This window comes from Hippichthys cyanospilos, chromosome 3 (genome assembly GCF_059441005.1).
Source record: "Hippichthys cyanospilos isolate Australia breed blue-spotted pipefish chromosome 3, RoL_Hcya_1.0, whole genome shotgun sequence".
NCBI classification, from domain to species: Eukaryota; Metazoa; Chordata; class Actinopteri; order Syngnathiformes; family Syngnathidae; genus Hippichthys; species Hippichthys cyanospilos.
This window is the reverse complement of record NC_142371.1, coordinates 23,929,391-23,948,866: the sequence shown is the minus strand read 5'-3', so window position 1 is coordinate 23,948,866 and position 19,476 is coordinate 23,929,391. Positions and strand designations below refer to the sequence as shown.

The 19,476-nt window shown below is 38.8% G+C and overlaps 1 protein-coding gene across 3 annotated transcripts in view; it reads left to right on the top strand.

Moving 5' to 3' along the window:
* The first annotated feature begins 11,334 nt into the window (after positions 1-11,334).
* znf385d (zinc finger protein 385D) overlaps positions 11,335-19,476 on the top strand; it is a 61,753-nt gene continuing 53,611 nt past the window's right edge. For 2 of the 3 annotated variants that reach the window (XM_088411850.1, XM_088411849.1), the window contains exon 1: positions 11,335-11,554. In XM_088411850.1, the coding sequence (XP_088267976.1) occupies positions 11,533-11,554 (22 nt within the window). In that variant the 5' untranslated portion in view covers positions 11,335-11,532. The remainder of the gene's footprint in view (positions 11,555-19,476) is intronic. The other variant, XM_088411851.1, reaches the window with a different exon arrangement.

The following is a 19,476-nucleotide window of genomic DNA, read 5'->3' as shown; positions in this document are numbered from 1 at the left end:
CGTTCAAGAATAACATCTTAGTGTATCATAGGAAAAACGTAGATGTAATTTGACAAGAAGTTGAAGTTTTATATTGTCATATCTTCCCATTCATTTTTTTTTGTTGCCTCAAAAAAAATGAGCATGACACTACAAGTAAATGTTGGAATTGTTTTTTTCTTTTAATTGTCTTTCAGAGTGACACCGGCATGGCAGACACATTCATTTAAAAGCGCGACAACACTCCCTGCGCTACCTTTTGTTCGACTTTTCTAATCAGCGCCGAGGAGATTCCAATTATACGCAATGTTTTCCAAGTGAATTCCAACGAGATGGTCTCGCCTGGTTGGCTAATAATAATAGTAAAAACGACAACGGTATGCACCTCCCTACTCTACTAATCTTTCGAAAGAATGACATGAGTTTGAATTTCCGAATTTCTTCATCGATTTGAGGCTTGTTATGACCCAAACGCTGAAAATCTCAAGTGGTTCGTAGCGCGCGCTAATTAAAAGTCCACAAAAATTAGAGAGATGGGGGGGGGGGGGGGTGGTCGCAGACTTTTGTAATAAAAGCCATTCCCGATTGAACTTGTTGTCATTCCCCGCACAAGTAGCCTCCTCGCGATCTCCCGCTTCTTCTTCTTCCTCGTTATCAGTCCCTGCAGCTTGCCGAGTAGAACGCGGCCGAGCGGACGGCCGCAGGTATTGATCTCCGGGGAAGGCGCAGTCGCCGCAGTCTAACGAGCACAAATTAAGATTCAAAAGCTTGGCGGCAGACTAAAAAGCCCGATTTGCAGAAAAGACGCGGAAAGCCGATGAAGGGACAAAAGGCGGAATCAAAGTTGGGAGATTATTACAAGCTTTTAGTCTGATCAAAATGGCAGCTTTGATTGACTTCAGACGCAGCCGCGCTTACGTGATTAAACACTTTGAAAATATTTGTTCACAGAGAAATGATCTAAAGCAGGGGTGGATTTTTGGTGGGGGCCACGTCTCTTCTTATTTCCCCTTCAGACGGCTGCGAGGAAAATCAAGTGAAAGTATAATCGCAAGTCCATAACACCCCATGGCATTAATACAGAAAAATTAATCTCTATTTTTCATATTTAGCCTAAAAGCATGTAGGGCTGGGCAATACATGAAACTAAATCCATTCATCATTTTTAAAATCAAAGATTTGAAAATGAGCAAAATTGTGAAATCGGTAGAATGATGGGTGAGAGGATTACAAGATGTCGATTACAATATTTTCGATAGTTTACTAACTATTGTACTACTGTACAGAATTAACAATGAGAGCGCTACCGCACCACCCGGTGCTGTGGATGTGCAATTACACTTCACACAGCAAAAGCAAAGCCTGTTCCCCGGGGTCATATGTGCCCCCCATGGCATCGCATTGCGCACCCCCAGGGGCCAACTCCACTATTTAAAATGGATATGACTAGACAGATGAAAGCTACGGAAAAAGACGTCAATGGGATTGAATGAGTTAATCGTGACATTTATGCAAGTTATGCTGTGAAATACATTTTCGTTCATTTGACCTCAATTTAAAATCAATATACTTCAATTAAGATAAATTGGAATAATTCAGAATGGCTTGTGAAAACCTAGGTTTGATTTTTTAGCCACAAGTATGGAAAACTGAATTTAGAAGTACTTAACATCCGAAAAAGTTTGCCACACAAAAATGCAGCTTGATGCTTCCGCGTTAATCCATGTTTGGATAATTTACATTTGAATGAGATCCGATTGTGATCTGATTATTTCTCGTCACATTTGTTTCACTTTGAGCGTGAATCCATTTGCTTTTAATCTCCTTCTAATCGCCCCATTTAAACACGGCGCGTGGTGGGAGCCGTTTACATCCCGTGAACAGCTTTACGAAGCGCTAGCCGGCGCATGGTAAAGCGAAACTTTTTTTTTTTTTTTCAAATATACGGCAACCTCGTTTACACGGCGCTGTCGTGTTCTCTGTCTTTTGAGCGTTTGAAGGCGCGCCTGCTTGCAATCATGTCCGCCATCCGGGGCGCTGTGACCTACTCCAATGTCTGCTTCCAATTATTCCCAAGCTTACCATTGGTCGGCTTTGAGAAGGGGGAAAAAAAAAAAATTTGTGAGGACATTTTGATCCTCTCTTCTAAAAAAAAAAAAAAGAAGCATAAAACAAGCTAGGCGAAGGGTCAAAAGTTTATTGAGTTTGACAAACCGTGCTACTTTTTTTCTCGGTTCGATCTCCCAGCAACTGGACACGTGATTTCCTGCCCGGGCGAAGCCGCTATCTTCCTGCCTTAATAACGTCCTCGGCTACTCGGTCCCAGATGACTCACAGCTGTAAATGGAAACAGCCAGAATAGTTTGGAGATGCTGCCACTTGTTCCAGTCTTCGCTGATCCACTCCCGGCCTGGAGGTCCCCAGGTACGAGCGGAGCGCTTATCTGGACGCCCGCTGATAAGAAACACATGCGGGGGAAGCGCTGGGAAGTCGGGCTGGAGTCGCGACAGGCTAAGTGGGGAGCAGGGGGGAGGGCGGGGTTATAGGGGTGCGTGTTACAAACAAGTCCCTGGTGAACCGGAGACGCTCCAGAGAAAGGTCCCCGAGGTCATAGGTCACCAAGAGAACATTTAACGCTCACGCAGTTCTAACTTGAGCGCAAATGTTGGCGGAAAAAACATAAACGCTTCAAACAGGCATGGCCGATATTATATTTTGACGGGGTGAACGTGTGGGGAAGAACCATGACCATGAACACACATTTGAATTTGAAACAAAATATTGAATACATTAAGACTGCGATTCTCAAATGGGGTATTTGAGATTCAAAACAAAAAACAGGCAAAAATCCTTGTAAAATACATTTTGAATGAATTGAATGATTCGGGAAAATTCATGTTCATAGAACAAATGTTCAGTAGGTTATTTAATGTCCTTATTTTTTAAAACCCAGTTTCTCCCCCATACTAGAATGGTTGGACCCAACTTGTCATGTGCCACCTCTCGTTACCTGTCAAGCTAATGATTGATTTTTGTGAACAGATCCCTACTGCAATCCCAAAAAAGGACATTTTATGTTTAATATTTATCTTAGGAAAATATTTATTATTAGTGTTTTTTTTTATGAGAACAGCTCTAAAACTTGACTATTTTTGTGGACAAATATTTATTGATATTTAAGTTAATGATTTCTTCTTGTGAACAGATCCCTACTGCGATCCCAAAAAAGGACGCTTTATGTTTAATATTTTTCCGTGGACAAGTATTTATTTATTATTTCTTTTTGAGAACAGGTCTGACACTTGATGTTGTTTTTTTTTGTGGACAAATATTGATTAATAATTAGGTTATTTCTTTTTGACAGACCTCTTCTATGATCCGAAAGAGGACACTTTATATTGGTTATTTTAATTCATAAAAATTAGTCTATGGTAGTCTAATTCAAGTTAGACATGAAAAAAAATACTTTTATGATGCATATTTATACTTTGATTGGAAATCTGACTTCAGATTTCTTTTGTAATAAATTGGAATTTCAAGTGTGATTGTTAACATGTTTGCAACGATGCGTCACTTTAATTAGACTTCCAGGCGCCACTAATATGACCGCGGCTCTTTGTGAGACTACAGCAGTTTAAACTTAGTTATTGTATACGTTTAAAAATGTAAGTAAATGTGTGTACAGCAGATGTCGGACGTCCAAGGAGTGTCCATGGCAAGTGTATTTATAGTTACTTCGTCCGTCTGGCATGCAGGAAACCTTTATAGTGTGTCTCTCAGCAATATAGTTTTTTTCGTAAAATTAAAAAAAAAAAAATCTGCCGTGCCCTGAGGCGTGACAGGCGAGGCGCGAAGGGACCGCTGTATCCGTTTATTACAGTGAGCAAAACTCGTTATGCACACAAAATATTTGTTTTGATTGTATTTGATTGATTTATGATTTGTTTAATTTAAATGTTTGTTATTGTAGCAATTGTAGCAGTAGTAATCTTGCTTATTTATCAAAAACGTTGAATTTAAACAAAAATGTATACAAATTCTGCTTCAGATGTTTAGGTCACGCTAAACATACGTAATCGTGGCAAGACTTGTGTAAATCTCACTCGTGCAACATAGTGGTGTAACTCAGTAAGTAGTATCCGTGTTCTCCCCGCGACGGCGGCTTGATAAACCTCAAGCGAACGTGAAGCGACATGTCGAGACCTTCTGGAGAGGTGAAGCGGGCGCGGCTCCCTCTCCAGCTTACATCATTTTGTACGCCGGCCAACTCATCAACGTGGACAAGTTAACACAAACGCTCAATGTGGAGCACCTGCACCGGGACAAGAACCGACACAAACGTGAGCCAAGAAATGTTCTCATACGTAACAAGAGAAAGATTTCTGTTTTGAACAATTTTCCACTCAACGCAGCGCAGATATATATAAAAACAGATTAGACTGATTTGAAGGAATGTCAAAGCTGGTTGTTTGCTAATTGAGACCAATTTGGCAAATTGGGATTTTGGCCAGCATCTTGGAAAAAATTGTGTTCCACTGGAGACGCGCGAGCTATAAAAGCGGCACACGGTTGCCACAATCTTTCCCTTCCAGAATGATTGTGTTAACATGATAGCACTCTATTCCGGCCTGCGGGTCAACAAGCTCCCTCAGGAGGCCGATTTCCCCTCTCCGGCGTCTTCTTTACGAGCGCGGCGCCGATCCCGTCGTCTTCAAACTAATGAAAAGCGTCGTGAAAGTGACATCGGGATTAATGAAGTATCCCGGGCTTGACGTCACAGCGTACCAGAGCTTCTCCCGCACGCTGCTTAACCGCGGTGACAGATGACACCTTTGAATCAGCCCGTGGAAGAACCTGCGTTAATTGTGCTGGGTTTTTTTTTTCCAATAAATCGTGACAAAAAATTAAATAGTCATGGAAGCTTCATGTCAGTCACCTTATTTTGGCTTTTTTTCCAGACAAAATCAAAAAAGTATTGTAACGTTTCAAATTTTCCAAACCTTTTTTGAGTCTGATCATGTGACATTCGCAAGCTGAGCCGTGATTGGTCATCACCCGAGTAGCTGTGATGTCATTTTCAGTCGACAGCAAGTGGCAAAAAGGCTGCCTCCAGGATGGATGAAAACAGAGGAATTTTGCTCCTTAATTTAGATTCCACAAAGTAAATATTAATCAAAATGCCGTATTTAAAATATTGTAGGCAAATAGAACTTATCATTATCAAGAAAAACTTTAAAATTCAACAAAATGTGGAAGCGGAAAACTAAATCCAAACGTTCAAAATATAAAAGAGTTGCAACAATTAACTGAATAACCAACGAAAATTCAATTAAAATAATAGATTATGATTTTTAATAATCAAATGGTTGTTTCAATATGCACTTTTTTAAAATTGAAAATGCTCAGAATCTTAGATTGATGCTCAGAATATTAAACTGATGATCTTTGTGTTGACCCAAAATAGAACATTTGTTTTTGCGTTGTAAAATAATAAGCCAATTTTCTTCTTTCCCTCCTGTTACGTTTGGTTGCAAAAAGTCTCATAAGTTAAACCTTGTGCAATGATTTGTCCAATCCTTTGAGGTACACATCATAGGCATTTCGAAAGCATTGAGAGAAGACACTAGGGAGCTGAAATTTCACCCAGATAGTGACACCATGTCAAATTTCAACCTGTCACGACCACTTAGTTGTCACACTACTGGGAGCGCGCCAGCCTAAAATTTGTTCAAATACTGCACGAGATTTTAATAATCGCCAGTTGTAGCACTAATATACTTTAAATTCCCCTGGAGCGGGAAAAAAACCGTTTATTGTAGTTATCCTCTTCTACCTAGTCTTAAAAGTGACAGCGAGATTAATGAAGTCTCTTGCGCTCCTCGACACTCTCTCCGCTGACAAATAACGCCTGTAAATCAAGGTTAAAAAACGCTTATGGAATAAATGTATTTACAGGAATAGGGCTCCTCGGGACGGAGGGAGGGAGGGAGGGAGGGGGGAGGGAGGTTGGACAGGCCGAATGGGACTCGAGGATTAATTGAAAACGTGTGCGGCGCAAAACGGTTGTCCGCAGGAAGCTGAAAGGGACGCTAGCTGGGAAAGGCTGAGCTGGCAGAGGACGTTTTATTTATTGTTTTTGATTGGAGCAGGCACGTCACGGGGGTGTCTGCTGGACATCTGTGTGTGTGCGTGTCTTTTGTGCGCGTGTCTTGCTTTGATTAAGAAAGGCATCTCATTTGCAGTCCATAGCGTCGTCCTGGGCCTGAATCGGTCAATTCTGTCTGACCTTCAGCGGTAGCAGTACAGTCGGCCAATCAGACCACTTTGTGTGTGTGTGTGTGAGTGTGTGTGAGTGTGTTCTGGTGCGCACCTACATAGTGAGGACTTTTTGGAGAAGTGAGGACATTTGTCCTCACAAGTATAGACAGACAAGTATGCGTGTGTGTGTGTGTGTGTGTGTGTGTGTGTGTGTGTGTGTGTGTGTGTGTGTGTGTGTGTGTGTGTGTGTGTGTGTGTGTGTGTGTGAGTGCATTCTGTACGGCTGTGCTTGTGAGAACCGCTTTGACATTTCAGCTGACGTATTGAGGACATTTTGGAGAAGTGAGGACATTTGTCCTCACAAGTATAGCCGTACAAAGTGTGTGTGTGTGTGTGTGTGTGCGTGTGTTTGTGTGCGTGCACAAATGCCAAACAACACAGCAAAAGAAAGCTTTTTCAAGCATTTGACATGGTGTGGTGTTAAGCAACAAATCACTGGTGATTGTTTTGGTAATTGATTATTATGCGGATGAATTATTACACCATTGACAAATGGAATGTGATCAAAGAGTAACAGCGCCCAATTGAATGGATTAAAATGTCCTGAGTCAACAAATCACTGATTACACACTCGTGTGAACGCACCACTATGTTTGAACTGCTGACACTATTTACAAGAAATTTTTGAGTGCTTCCATGTTTGGTTTCTCTGGTGTTAAAACATATTTGAAAATAAAAATGATATGACTTATTTATGTAAAAATTACTCGATTCCAGTTCAAATAGATTTTATATTTGGATTTCTTTTTTGTTAAAAATGTTAAAAATACACCCATTTAATTGTAATTGTAAAATAAATCCCCCCGAATATCCCCGAATCCCCGAATTCCCCCCAAATATCCTGTAATAGATAAATAAACACATCCAAAAAAAAAAAAAAAAAAAAATATATATATATATATATATATATATATATATATATATATATATATATGTATTGTTCTCACAAGTATAGCCGTACAATTATATTATATTAAATTATGAATATATTATTCATATTTTTCATACTGGATTTTGTGGAAGGATGTTGCAGAATTGGCTAAAATATTAACCTTTTTGTAAATGTTTTATTTTGATTCAGACGATAACCGGTCTGCTTTCATAGAAGACTAAATAGATCTGAGATTATTTACTGTTGAATCACTGAAATCTTGAAGATTTGGCCAATTTTAGGTAACTAAACAATTATGAAAAAAATTCTCAATGAATTTGATGTACTTGAGATATTGTTGAAATCAATGTTATACATGACATTATACTAAAAAATGTATTTGAAAAATTTAAAATGTCAAAATAAAGTATTTTACTTGAACAGTATTTTTTATATAGAAAGAGTTTAATAAGAAAATAATTGGTTAGAAATATTTGAAAAATATTATAACATCATTAAATTATTATCAATTATTATCAATGTTAATAATATCAATAAAAAATACATTTAAATCTGCAACAATTAAATCCAAAGAAAAAATATGGTGATAAAACTCAACTTTTATACAGCGTACAGTAAATTACATCTGTAAAATATAAAGCAACACAGAGCTTCTTTAGAATATTCAATAACTTCCATAATCAAGGTCAGGTGACACGTCTAAGATTCATAAACACGCAAACCAAGCAAATACATTCCATGCGGTGAAAATATCTCTTAAAGATTTTTTATAGCATTCTTCCCCTCCATGTTTTCACAAAGTAACGGGTGCAGATCAGGTCTTTGCATCAACATCAGTCATGCGGCGTGTGCCATAAGATTGTCGTATTGCAGCCATGGTTTGAATATGAAAAGCGCCACGCATAAATAAAGCCTTGAAATATTTTGCAAAGCAAGAAAACAACAGCTGCTTCTTTACGTTTACGAGACGGCAAACAAAAGGACGAGAAAAATGACTTCTTGTTTCATTTCAATGAGCATTGTGCTGCTCCTTCTAAGCGTGTTCGCCTTGGCCACCGGGGGGCAGTATTATACGGACAAGCTAAACGAATAGTATAACCGAACACGTCGTGAAAATGAAATAAATCGACAACAATTGCCTTGCGTGTCACTTTTCATCAATTCATCTTGTCAGCCACTAGATGGCACACAGTTACAGTAAGACTTTCGTCGACATTGCTAATTTATCGAGAGGCCACCTGGTGTGTCCCAGATGAACCATTCTCATTTTTTTTAGCTTAGTTTTGGTCCGCAGTGACTCCTGAGGGAAATAAGCAGCTGTGCTCTTAACGCTAAGCAGCGAGTGTAACTTTTTTTTTTCCTTTCCTTGTTTTTTTTCCCATCGCCTTCTGGAAGCAGACGTCTAACGGCGGCGAACATGATGGATGACGGCCGACGTCACGGGGTTGTAAAATCCAAACAGCCAAAGCTGAGTGGCTGCCGAACGACCCGCGTCATCATTAGCTCCATTTTGTAGAAGATTAGCTGCCACCTGCCGCACAAAGGCGTCAATCAAATACTGCCCGATGGATTGGCGAGGGAAGGGCTCCATATGTGTGCGTTAATGACCTTGCCAAATGGATCAATCATTAGCATTTAGCTCACGTAGCCAAGATGCTAATAGTTTTGCTAAATCGTACTTGTTCTTTTGTTGAAGAAAGTTTAATTATAATTAAACAAACTTTTCTTAACAATAGTTCTATTCTAAACACGTACATTTCGGGTTATGATGCCTCTGCTTTTTCTCTCACACTTTGAACCCTACGGCTTGTAGTCCAGTGCAGTTTATCTGCAGTTTTTTTCTTTTTTACTAACCACCACGGGGCAATCTCCCTGTAAACAAAGAGAGACAGAAGAACATGCTAGCAAAGTATTGATTTTGTGTTTGAACTGTTGTTTTACTCACCATCAGGGGGCACTCTCTTACTGTTGTGTTGGTGCAGTATTCTAAAAAACTGAGCGCATGACGTATGCAGTCTGTGTTGGAGGCATGATCTTCCAGGCTAATTTGAGAAAAAACGTTCCATTTACCGTTTTCTGTGTAAATATCAGAACTAGATTTTCTGTTGAACTGTTATATGTGCGGCTTATTGTCTGAAAAATATAATATTTCATTTGTGAATAATGAGTTAAGCATAAAAAATCAACTACTGTATTTTAGTCTGTGTCTGTGGGCAGCCATTTTGCGATTGATGTCTAAACCACTTGACCAAATTCACAAATTGCAGTGGATGACAACATGAAATTTGGTAGGCGTGTACACCCACAAACACAGTCTGGTATTTTTCTTCCTGCCATATTTATTGATTTATTATTTTCCACGTGTACTACACGCACTACTGAAAATTCAAGTATGAAAAGACCCACAAACGTCTTGGAAAGAAACAGGAAGTTAACCTTTTTGATTGAAGTTTGGGATGGACGATATGGTAAAAAAAATCCAATCTGTATTTTACTTATTTATTCTTTTTATGGTGATTCATAGCTTGCTCATTTGCCACAATTAAGTTGTTAGTAACTAATGTAAACAAGTGTTGCAAAACACCCATCTAACATTCTATCACTTGTGCAAAACCTCCATTTCATGATGGAGCAAGTTTTCACTTTCATATAATTAATCAAATTTATAATGACAATTTAGTCATCAAGATAATCACATTTATAGCTGTAGGTGAAGTGAAAATGTTTTGACCGATTTATTGATTTCCAAGTTTCTTTCAAACACGGACTTGTCATCACTATAGGCGCCCCCTATTGGCAGAAATCATGTTTGCGTATTCTTAACGTACACCATACCATTACCAAGTACATAATAGTACATACATAACAAAAAAAAAGTATAGCATCACTTTTTCTGCCTAAATTATCAGCGCCCGGTATCAACTGCCTCCATTTTTACTCGATACCTTAAAACAGTGGTTGTCAATTATAGTAATGATGCAACCCTGTACAAAGCATTTTTGGATGAAAACAAACATGCAAAAAAGGAGTTCTTTGCTGCTTTGCCATTCAGGTCTTATTAACTAACCTTTGAACTACATTTTAGAGGTATCGCTTGGTGTATTTTATTTAGCTACTCCAGAGAATAATGAACATTTAATATCTGTTTTAATGCTACTGCGTTTGCTGGAAAATTGCATTATTATGACAATGCATACTCGCATAAAACTGAACAAGAACATGACGCAATTCAGCAATCAATTGCTTCATCTTGCAGGTAATGTGCTCTTAATTTGAAAAGAAAACTCTACCTGTCCTGGCCTTAAAAAGCATTGCTCTAAATTTGCTGAGAGCTGCAGTGACCTGTTAAAATCTCACATACCCGCTGTACAGCCTTCACATAACCCCAGGGGTACACATACCCCCATTTGAGAACTGCTCCCTTAAAATAAGGTCAGTATTGCCTATTCCTAGCATATAGTTTATTCCAAAATTAGATTTCAGTTTCATTTAGACTTCAGTGCTGCAATGCCTTTTGCCAAAAAAAAAAAAAAAAACAGACAGCACTGAGGAGTACAAGAAGGGATCAGCTTAATTAATTATAAGAAAACTAAGCACCATTATTTAACCTTTCCTGTTTTTTTGTCCTGCTACTCAGCCATTTATATGTGATGGAGGTTTATTGAAATTTGCAATCGCAAGAAAGATTAAGAGGAGTTCAATCTACAAATTTAATTTAGGAGTCCCTTAACTCTTAATTGCACTTTAGTCCATTAACATTGTGCAATGGAATGCGCAAGAAAATCCATCGGGATACATTCCACTCATCGGCCGCTTTGCAATTCTAGTTTATTACTGTTATGAGATCACAGTTTGGCATCTTGTGTTCGGAATAAGAAAGGAAAAAAAAACGGGATAGAAGTCGGGGAAGTAAAGATATGTCTGACGAATCAAGAGAGGCGGATTAAAAAACGGAAGCCAAGGAGCAGTGAGATGAAATAAAAGGTGAGCCAGCGCGAAAGGCTGCTTGACACATAAAACAAAGATGAGAGACCTCCTGGGAGAGGAGAGGCTGGAAAATGGAGATAGACACTTTGGAGAGTGAGGAGGAGGAGGAGGAGGACACGAGGGAGGCCGAGGGAATGCAGTGAGAGAGGGAGAGAGAGAGAGGTAGAGCGAGAGAGAGAGAGGGCGAGAGAGGGAGAAGAGAGCGAGAGAGAAGAAACAGATCCTCGTGCAGTTTGCAGACCGAGCATCGACGCCGGAGTGAACACACGCACACACGCGCGCGACACACACGCCTGAGGAGTGTATGACCATGCTGCGCGCACACACACAAATACGGAGTTAAGCGGGAAGGAGATATGGAGGGAAGCATCTTTTTCGGTGAGTCCCTCTTTTTTGTTGTTGTCTTTCTCACACGCGCACGCACTCGCGCACGCGTATCCCGGCGTGCGCGTGAGCATGTTCCGGATGAAAGTGCATGCGAAGTGTGTCGTGTTCAATCTGGCAGGTGATTCACTTGAGTTTGCGTTGATTGTAATCCCGCAAAAAAAAAGGAAAGCAAAAAGAAAAGAAAGACGGAGAATCTGTGCCTGGATTATCAACAGTGACAGCATGGGCAAACGCGGGTCCGATTGCTGGCAGGCGAGGGTGACCTTGTTGGTGGAAGTAATCCCGCGGATTAAAGGCATCTGTTGTGGGAGAGGAAGAGAGGAAGGAGGGATTGATGATGTTGGATGTGGAGGAGAAAGTCTCGCTGGGTGGACATGACAACAGGCTGCTGGTTTTTAGTCAGAAGAATTCATTTGCTTGCCATTTTTTTTGAATTATTTTTTAACTGATTAAATTTAGTGGGTTAATTTTTTTTTTTTAACCAGATTTTTTTTTTTGCCACAAAAACAAATATTTAAAAACCATATACACAGTGACATTTTTACATCTTATATATATATATATATTTATATATTTCCACTTCATTTAACATATCATTGTTTTTGTTGGTAGAAAACAGTAAGCATATCCTCATTGCACTAAAATTACTACTATAATTTTATTGTTTTTTGTTAACAAAAAATACATTTTTTTCAAAAATAGATGAAAATAAAATTGAGCGCTTACTTTATATTTTACATTACTTTATCATGTTTGGCACGAGAAACACAATGCACAACACTTGCTGGAGAAGACAATTTGAAAAACAAAACCATAAAGATATAGAATTACATAAATGAAAATTCTTTAATATTCATCCAACCATTCACTGTACCACTTATCCTTCATACTGTTGCAGGTGTATTGGAGTCTATACACCACCCAATTTAGGGAAAGAAGCGAGGTACACTCAGAACTGGTCAACACACACAGCATATATTTATTTTTTCCTGAAGAGCACATCCATTAATAATAATATAAGATTTGCTGTGATTAACGTATATATATATATATATATATATATATATATATATATATATATATATATATGCGTGTGTGTGTGTGTGATGGATAAGGAGTATATTTGTTTGCATATGTATTAGTTTCACTCAGTATTTATGTATTTATTCCTCATTTTGAAAAGAATAGCCTGTCAAGCTTTGGTCCCAGTCGGTGAGCATCTGCATGACTTTAGTAAGATCATGCACAACAATTAGAAGGAAATTGCATTTTCTAATCCCAGCGGGGGTCAGTTGAATAATAACATTTGTATTTTTCAAGTGCCTGTAATGAAAAGAAAATGCCGTAACCCACGTCCAATTTGCGGGAAAAATATTGTGGCCGGATGGTTTCGCCTCACACGCCTACGGAAAGTTTGAGCAGGGGTCACATGCAGCGATTCGGATGTAAAAAATAAATCCTGTTTAACATCATAGAGATCCTTCTTCGAAATTATATATTAATACTAGTTCTTCCTTTTACAAGGCTGTTGTACATGGTGAGGTCAATAAATTGAGGATGGGATTTGTTTGAGCACACTTCTTCCAACGGAGTATTTGGTGAGCTAACATGTCGCTTTTTTTTGTTTTTTTGCAGGGTTACCCCTAAATTTAACATGGTTATTTATTTACTTTTTTTTAACCATGTCAAAGCCTCTGAGAATTCTGAGAGACAATCATTCATAACGATAATTATTTAGCCAGTGAGAATGTTGAGACATATTCAAGACGGTGCCATTAAGCGTCACATTTTTGCATGCTGAGAGATGAGCATTCATGCTGATCGACAATGCTGTGAAATGAAGATTCTCACGTACTTTAGAAAGACAAAAAGACACACGAATGGTTTTTGGCCTCAAAAATGTATTGTGCTGAGACAATCACTCAAATCAATTCTATTCTGTGAATGCTGCGAGATGAGCATTCACCCTGATTTGAAGTGCTGAGAGACAAATTTAAATTGAGTTTTATCACTCCTCCATTCAGACATATTTAAAATTAGCTCCAGAATTGTATTATTTAGAGACAAGCGTTCACACTCATGCTATTGAGTGCAAGATGTATTTTGTCAGTGCTGAGCGATGAGCTCATATTGACTGGAAATGCTGAGAAACGAACATTCATGTTGATTGCTGACGTTGACGTCTTCTACCGGCTTTACAAGTTGTTTTTTGTCTCTAGACTTGTGTTCTGAAATTGTTCATGAACAAACATTCACACTATGCCTTGAGTGTCAAACATATTCTGTTAATGCTGTGAGACGAGTCAATACTCGTTGAGAGGCGACCAATCAAATTACAGATTGTATTTAGCCTTCAAACCGTATTGTGAGAATGCTCAGGGACTAACATTCACTGTAGTTTACGCCTTGAGTGCCAAATGTATTCCGTTAATGCTGAGAGACGAGCATCCATGTTGATTTGTGATGTTGAGAGGCGACCGGTCATATTACAAATCTTATTTCCCCCCCTAGAATGTATTGTGGGAAATTTCAGGGACTAACATCCACACCGTTTTATGCCTTGAGTGTAAAACACATTCTGTTAACGCAGAGATATGAGCGTATATGTTGATTGGTGATGTTTGGAGGCGACCATTCACCTTACAAATCGTATTTTGCCTCTAGAATATATTGTGAAAGTGCTCGGGGATTAATTCATACAGGTTTATGCCTTGAGTGTCAAACATATTTTGTTAATGCAGAGTTATCAGCATTCATGTTGATTGGTGATGTTTGGAGGCGACCATTCACCTTACAAATCGTATTTCGCTTCTAGAATGTATTGTGAAAGTGCTCAGGGATTAATTCATACAGGTTTATGCCGTGAGTGTCAAACATATTTTGTTAATGCTGAGAGATGAGCATTGGTGACGATTTGTCATGTTGGGAGGCCATCATTCACATTCATGACGACTCGCATTGCAGAGGAACAAGCATTCACTCTAATTGGCATAGCTATTCACACAAGTAATATTTTGCCTTGATGTATGTTTATAATGCTTCATGATGCCTTGATGTATGTTTATAATGCTTCATAATGCTTCATAATGTGGCAAGCGTTGCAACAAATTGCGAGTACTGTGACCTTACCTGTTTTTTTTTCAGCGTGTCCGGGTTTGTCCGCGGACGAAAAAAGACGCGACGGATCAATCTTTTTAACTTATCTGCAATCAAAGCAAAGCAAACAAGCGCACTTAAAAAAAAAAAAAAAAATCTCCCTCAGCCTTTTATGCATCCTGAGTGCCTGAGCGCAGAATGGAAAACGATGACTTTTCAATTATTCATACAACAGTTTGTCCTGTGGTTTTAGGATGAACGTCGGCTTTGAAATGCCTTTTTAAAACAAAAAATGTGATCATAAACATGAAAAGTGCGGCAACAAGAAGGTTGTGAACAAAGTGCAGTCATCTTTTCTGCCTCCCTTCCCTCGCTCTCGCTAGCGCGCGCGCTCCCAACAGGCCCGGAGGAAATGGCTTTGCGGTCGCCGTGAAAACGTCTTCTTGGTTAACCTCAGATTACAGGGAGCGCGTGGACTGACTGTCGGAGGCCGCCGCCTCGATTAGCCAGACGCTAGCTCACGGTAGATGTCAGGACGCTAACGGCGGGACAGCGAGATGACTGAGGGGACGGAATTCCTCTCCTTTTTCCTGATACAAGATGTTAAATTTAGATGTACACACAGTGATTTATTACAGTGATTTGTCCCTGCTGCACCTGCGTTAGGTCACTTACAATGAACCATGTGAAAAATATTTTTAAAATGACTTTTATCACTCCCCCATTCAAAATTAATGTAAACTCATCAAAACACACTTTTTAATGGATTCCATACTGCCTATTCGTTTTTTTTTGCTGTCATGAGCAGTGGTGCAGTGGAGGGTATAAAGCGGTATACGGCGTCTTCACACTTCATTTAGCAGTAAGCATTGCGTATAGCCACTTCTGACTTCTTAAAAATAACCAAAACATGTTTGCCTACTGATGAATACATTTTACATCTAACCATTCTGTGATCAGTCACACTGGTTCTAAAACTGCCCTTTTTTTTTTTCTTTACCACTTAAAAAAGGCTGAAAATTGGAGTATACCCACTTCTCAAAGGACCACTACACCACTGGTCTTGAGTGATGTAATAAATAAAAGGATGAGCTGACTAAGGTGTGTAATAGGCATGTAATGGAAAAAAAAAAGGCGCACACAGAGTTGCCTGTGAAGTCAGATTTTGTATTTGAATGCACTGCCTGTAAATCCTCTCCATTATAGTTAAGCAGGAAAATATTCTGAGAGGCCAGCAGGAAATTATCTGAGAAGCCTGTCATATTTCCAAAATAAACGGTACCATAGCAAGATGTGTTGACGTGAATGGCCTTTGTTCACTTTTATTTTGAAGGTCCTCCTGGAAGCATGGTATAGTGACGACGGTCAATTTGAGTCTTCCCTTCCAGAGCAGCTGTCGGTGTACTAAACAACAGTGTTTTGCTTAAGTGATTGGCATTCGTTTTTGGGGGGGCTGATTTTTATTACCAACAATTTACGAACAATTTCAGCTAACGAATGGGTGCCCGGAATGCAACTCATAGTGGGAGTGTCTCTGCTTCTCAGACATTTCAAACGTTCAAAAGAGGTAATAGATTGCTTCGCAAGATATTTACGACTCTTTAAATTGTTTATTATTATGTAAATGTCACAAGCGAAACGGGGGTTTGAGTGGGCATGTTTGAGTAAAATATATCAATGACCATATTTGGGCACATTAAGTTTTCACCCAACAGTGACAGAATAAAACACATTTTTAACTTTTGTACCTTTAATTGCCAAAATGTCCTTCCAAAACATTTTTTATTTCAACAAAGGACCGTCAGCCTGATGATAACAGATAAAGCAAAAGGTTAACCAAAATTTGCATTTCTTTTAGGGGAATTTTCAACCTTCAAAAGGCTGCTACTTTAGCACACATGGAGCAACAATCCATACAAACGGCATATGACAAGTGAGGTGTATATTCTCTCTGCTTTGTCAGAACAACTATCATGACTGGAGATTAGTTGAGTACATTTCCTGCAGCTTTTTCGTGTTATATTGCTGCATCACTTGCGCAACCCTGACTTCAGACTTCAAACAAAACATAAAAAAAAAAACAAAAACAAAAAAACGATCATCTGGTGGGGACAAAAATGACGAATGCAAGATTTTGAATCTGTAATAAATAAGTAGAGCGGCACAATTGATCCATTCTTTCGAGTGGGCAGCTTAACAAGGTGGCCTTAAGCGTTCCGCGGCCAGACGGAGTGAGTTCATTGGCTGCCCTCTACCATACCCTTCAACATTCACTTATCTTGGCTCAGAGCTGCGTCAAGAGCCAATAATAAAAAAAAAAAAAATGTCTGGAGGATGGCGACTGCCATTAATAATGAATCACCTCGCGGCGCTCTCTCGCTTTCTTTTCGTGTCGTGGACTGGAGATGGACGAGGGAGGTTGAGGGAGTCCGGCGGTCTGGGCGCCATCGCTTTTTCCCCCCTCGGCAAATAGGAGAAATCCAATTATGTTGAATCCAGTTTTGATAGTTATTCCAATGTGATTACACTCCCAATGCAAGTGAGCTGATTCCAACAAATGAACGGCTCTTTGAGATGCCCCCGAATCTCATTGCATTATGAGAAAATGCTACGTTTTTAGCATTTAGCTTGCAAGTATATTTCAACATTTTTGCACGTACATTCAAACAAGTTTGCCAGTCAAAAATACAAGAACAAAAGTAAAAATTATTACAAAAATGTGCATAAACATGTGCAATTTTTTTTAAATCTTTTTGAATTACAGGAAAAATGCAATGTTTTTAGCACTTAGCTTACGAGTACATTCAAACGTATTTGCAGTTACGTTCCATTGTCTTCAAAGTGTGTGTAAAAACATGTGTAACGCAATACCCAGTGGCATTATGGAAAAAATGTTACAAATACAGTATATTTGAACGTACGGTCTAATGAAAAAATGAAAAAACAAAGCAAACAATTATTGTGAGTGCATGTGTAAACATGCGTGTCTCAAAACCTTATGGCATTATTGGAAAAAAAAATGCAATGATGACAAGTATATTCAAATGTATTTGCAAGTATGTTTCAGGGAATTTACAGGCAAAAAAATGTAAATAAAAATCAGGCAAAATATTGCAAGTAATTGTATAAAATGTAACCCTAACCTTGTGGCTTTATGGGGAAAAAAATGCTAGTTTCTTTAGCATTAAGCTAACAATTCAATTCAAATGAATTTGCAAGTGTGTCCCAATGATTTCGTCCTTCAAAAATGTAAACAAAAATCAGAATGTATTGCAAGTACAGTCGTAAACATGCATCTCTCAAAACCTCATAGCATTATAGAAAAAAAGCTACATTTTTAGCATTTAGCCTACAAGTACATTCAAACACAAGTACAAGTACATTCCAATGAGTTTGCCAGTCAAAATGTTAAAAAACAAAAATAAAAAATTACAGCAAGTCAAAGCCTGTATTATTTTATTGTGTGTATAAACATTAGTAAGTCAATCCCCGTGGCAAGACAGGATATATATATTTTTTTTTTACATTTTTAGCATTTAGCCTAAAAGTACACTGAAACATATTTGCAAGTACGTTCCAATGAATTTGCCAGTAAAAATGCGAACAAAACATTTTTTTAAAGTATTTTTGAATGGGTTTTATAGCGGCTCGACGGAGCAGGGGTTAGCACGTTCACCTCGCATTTCAGGGACCCGATCCGTATCGTGGACTTCATGGGTGGAGTTTGCGTGTTCTCCCCGATCCCGCGTGGCTTCTCCCCTGGCACTCCGGCTTCCCCAAAACATGCGTGAAAGGTGTCTATGACATACTAAATTGTCCTTAGGTGTGATTGGGTGTGAGAGCGAATCAGCTGGGATAGGCACCAGCAATCCTGTGACCCTTGTAAGGATTTGAAAAAGGATGGAAGGAAAAAAAAGGGATAGAAGGACAAGAAAACGAATGCAATACAAATATTCATGTTGCACTTACTTCAGTGAAAATATTTAGACGTTTACGTAACCATAAAACCTTTGTACGTCGCCAAGCGTGATTTTTGGCGTACGGTTCCACCCCTAGTGTCGGTCCGTCTCGGTCCGCTTGTTGAGTACGCACCCGGGTTGGAATGATAGCGTTCATACGTGACCAAACAAACCGCGCTAGCCCCAGGGTTTGTTGTCAGCGAGTTATGTTTATGTATTTGTTGGCATTAATTTCGCATCCCTCGCGTCTCCATCCAACGCCGTGGCGGTTTGGCTATTTATCATCTGGACTGCGGCCCGGCATAAAAATAAGATGTTATTATAATTTCTGTGGACAAATATTTGCAGTCACATTTAGCTGTCGCCGTGTCAACAGGAGAAAGCACACACGCAAGCTTCTCTCCATGCCTTGTCTGTCATGTCCTCATTTACCTTCAAAAGTTATTGTGCTGAAGCGCCGTATTCATTTGACATTATTTTTCAGACACTTTATTTGTCTTTGCAGAATTTCCATATTCCTCTGTTGAACTATTCATCTCATTTACTTATTCTTTATATCTTCTTATCTACACATTACAGTTCCACATTTTACATGGAAAAACATATTTGAAATTAAGACATGTTCCAAATTCTGCTCTGTCCATATTTCATGTGTTTTTATACTGTTTATTCAAATATATTTTTTTGCTCAGGCTTCCTTTTTCTCACATCACTTCTCACCTCTCTCTACTAATTGAAACATCTGTTTTCCATTCTCAACATTTGACGATTAGCTGTCAATTAACGGATAATCAAAATAATCAATAAATACTTTGAATAGATTGTTTAGAAATAAAAAATTCTCAAGTCTCAGAATTT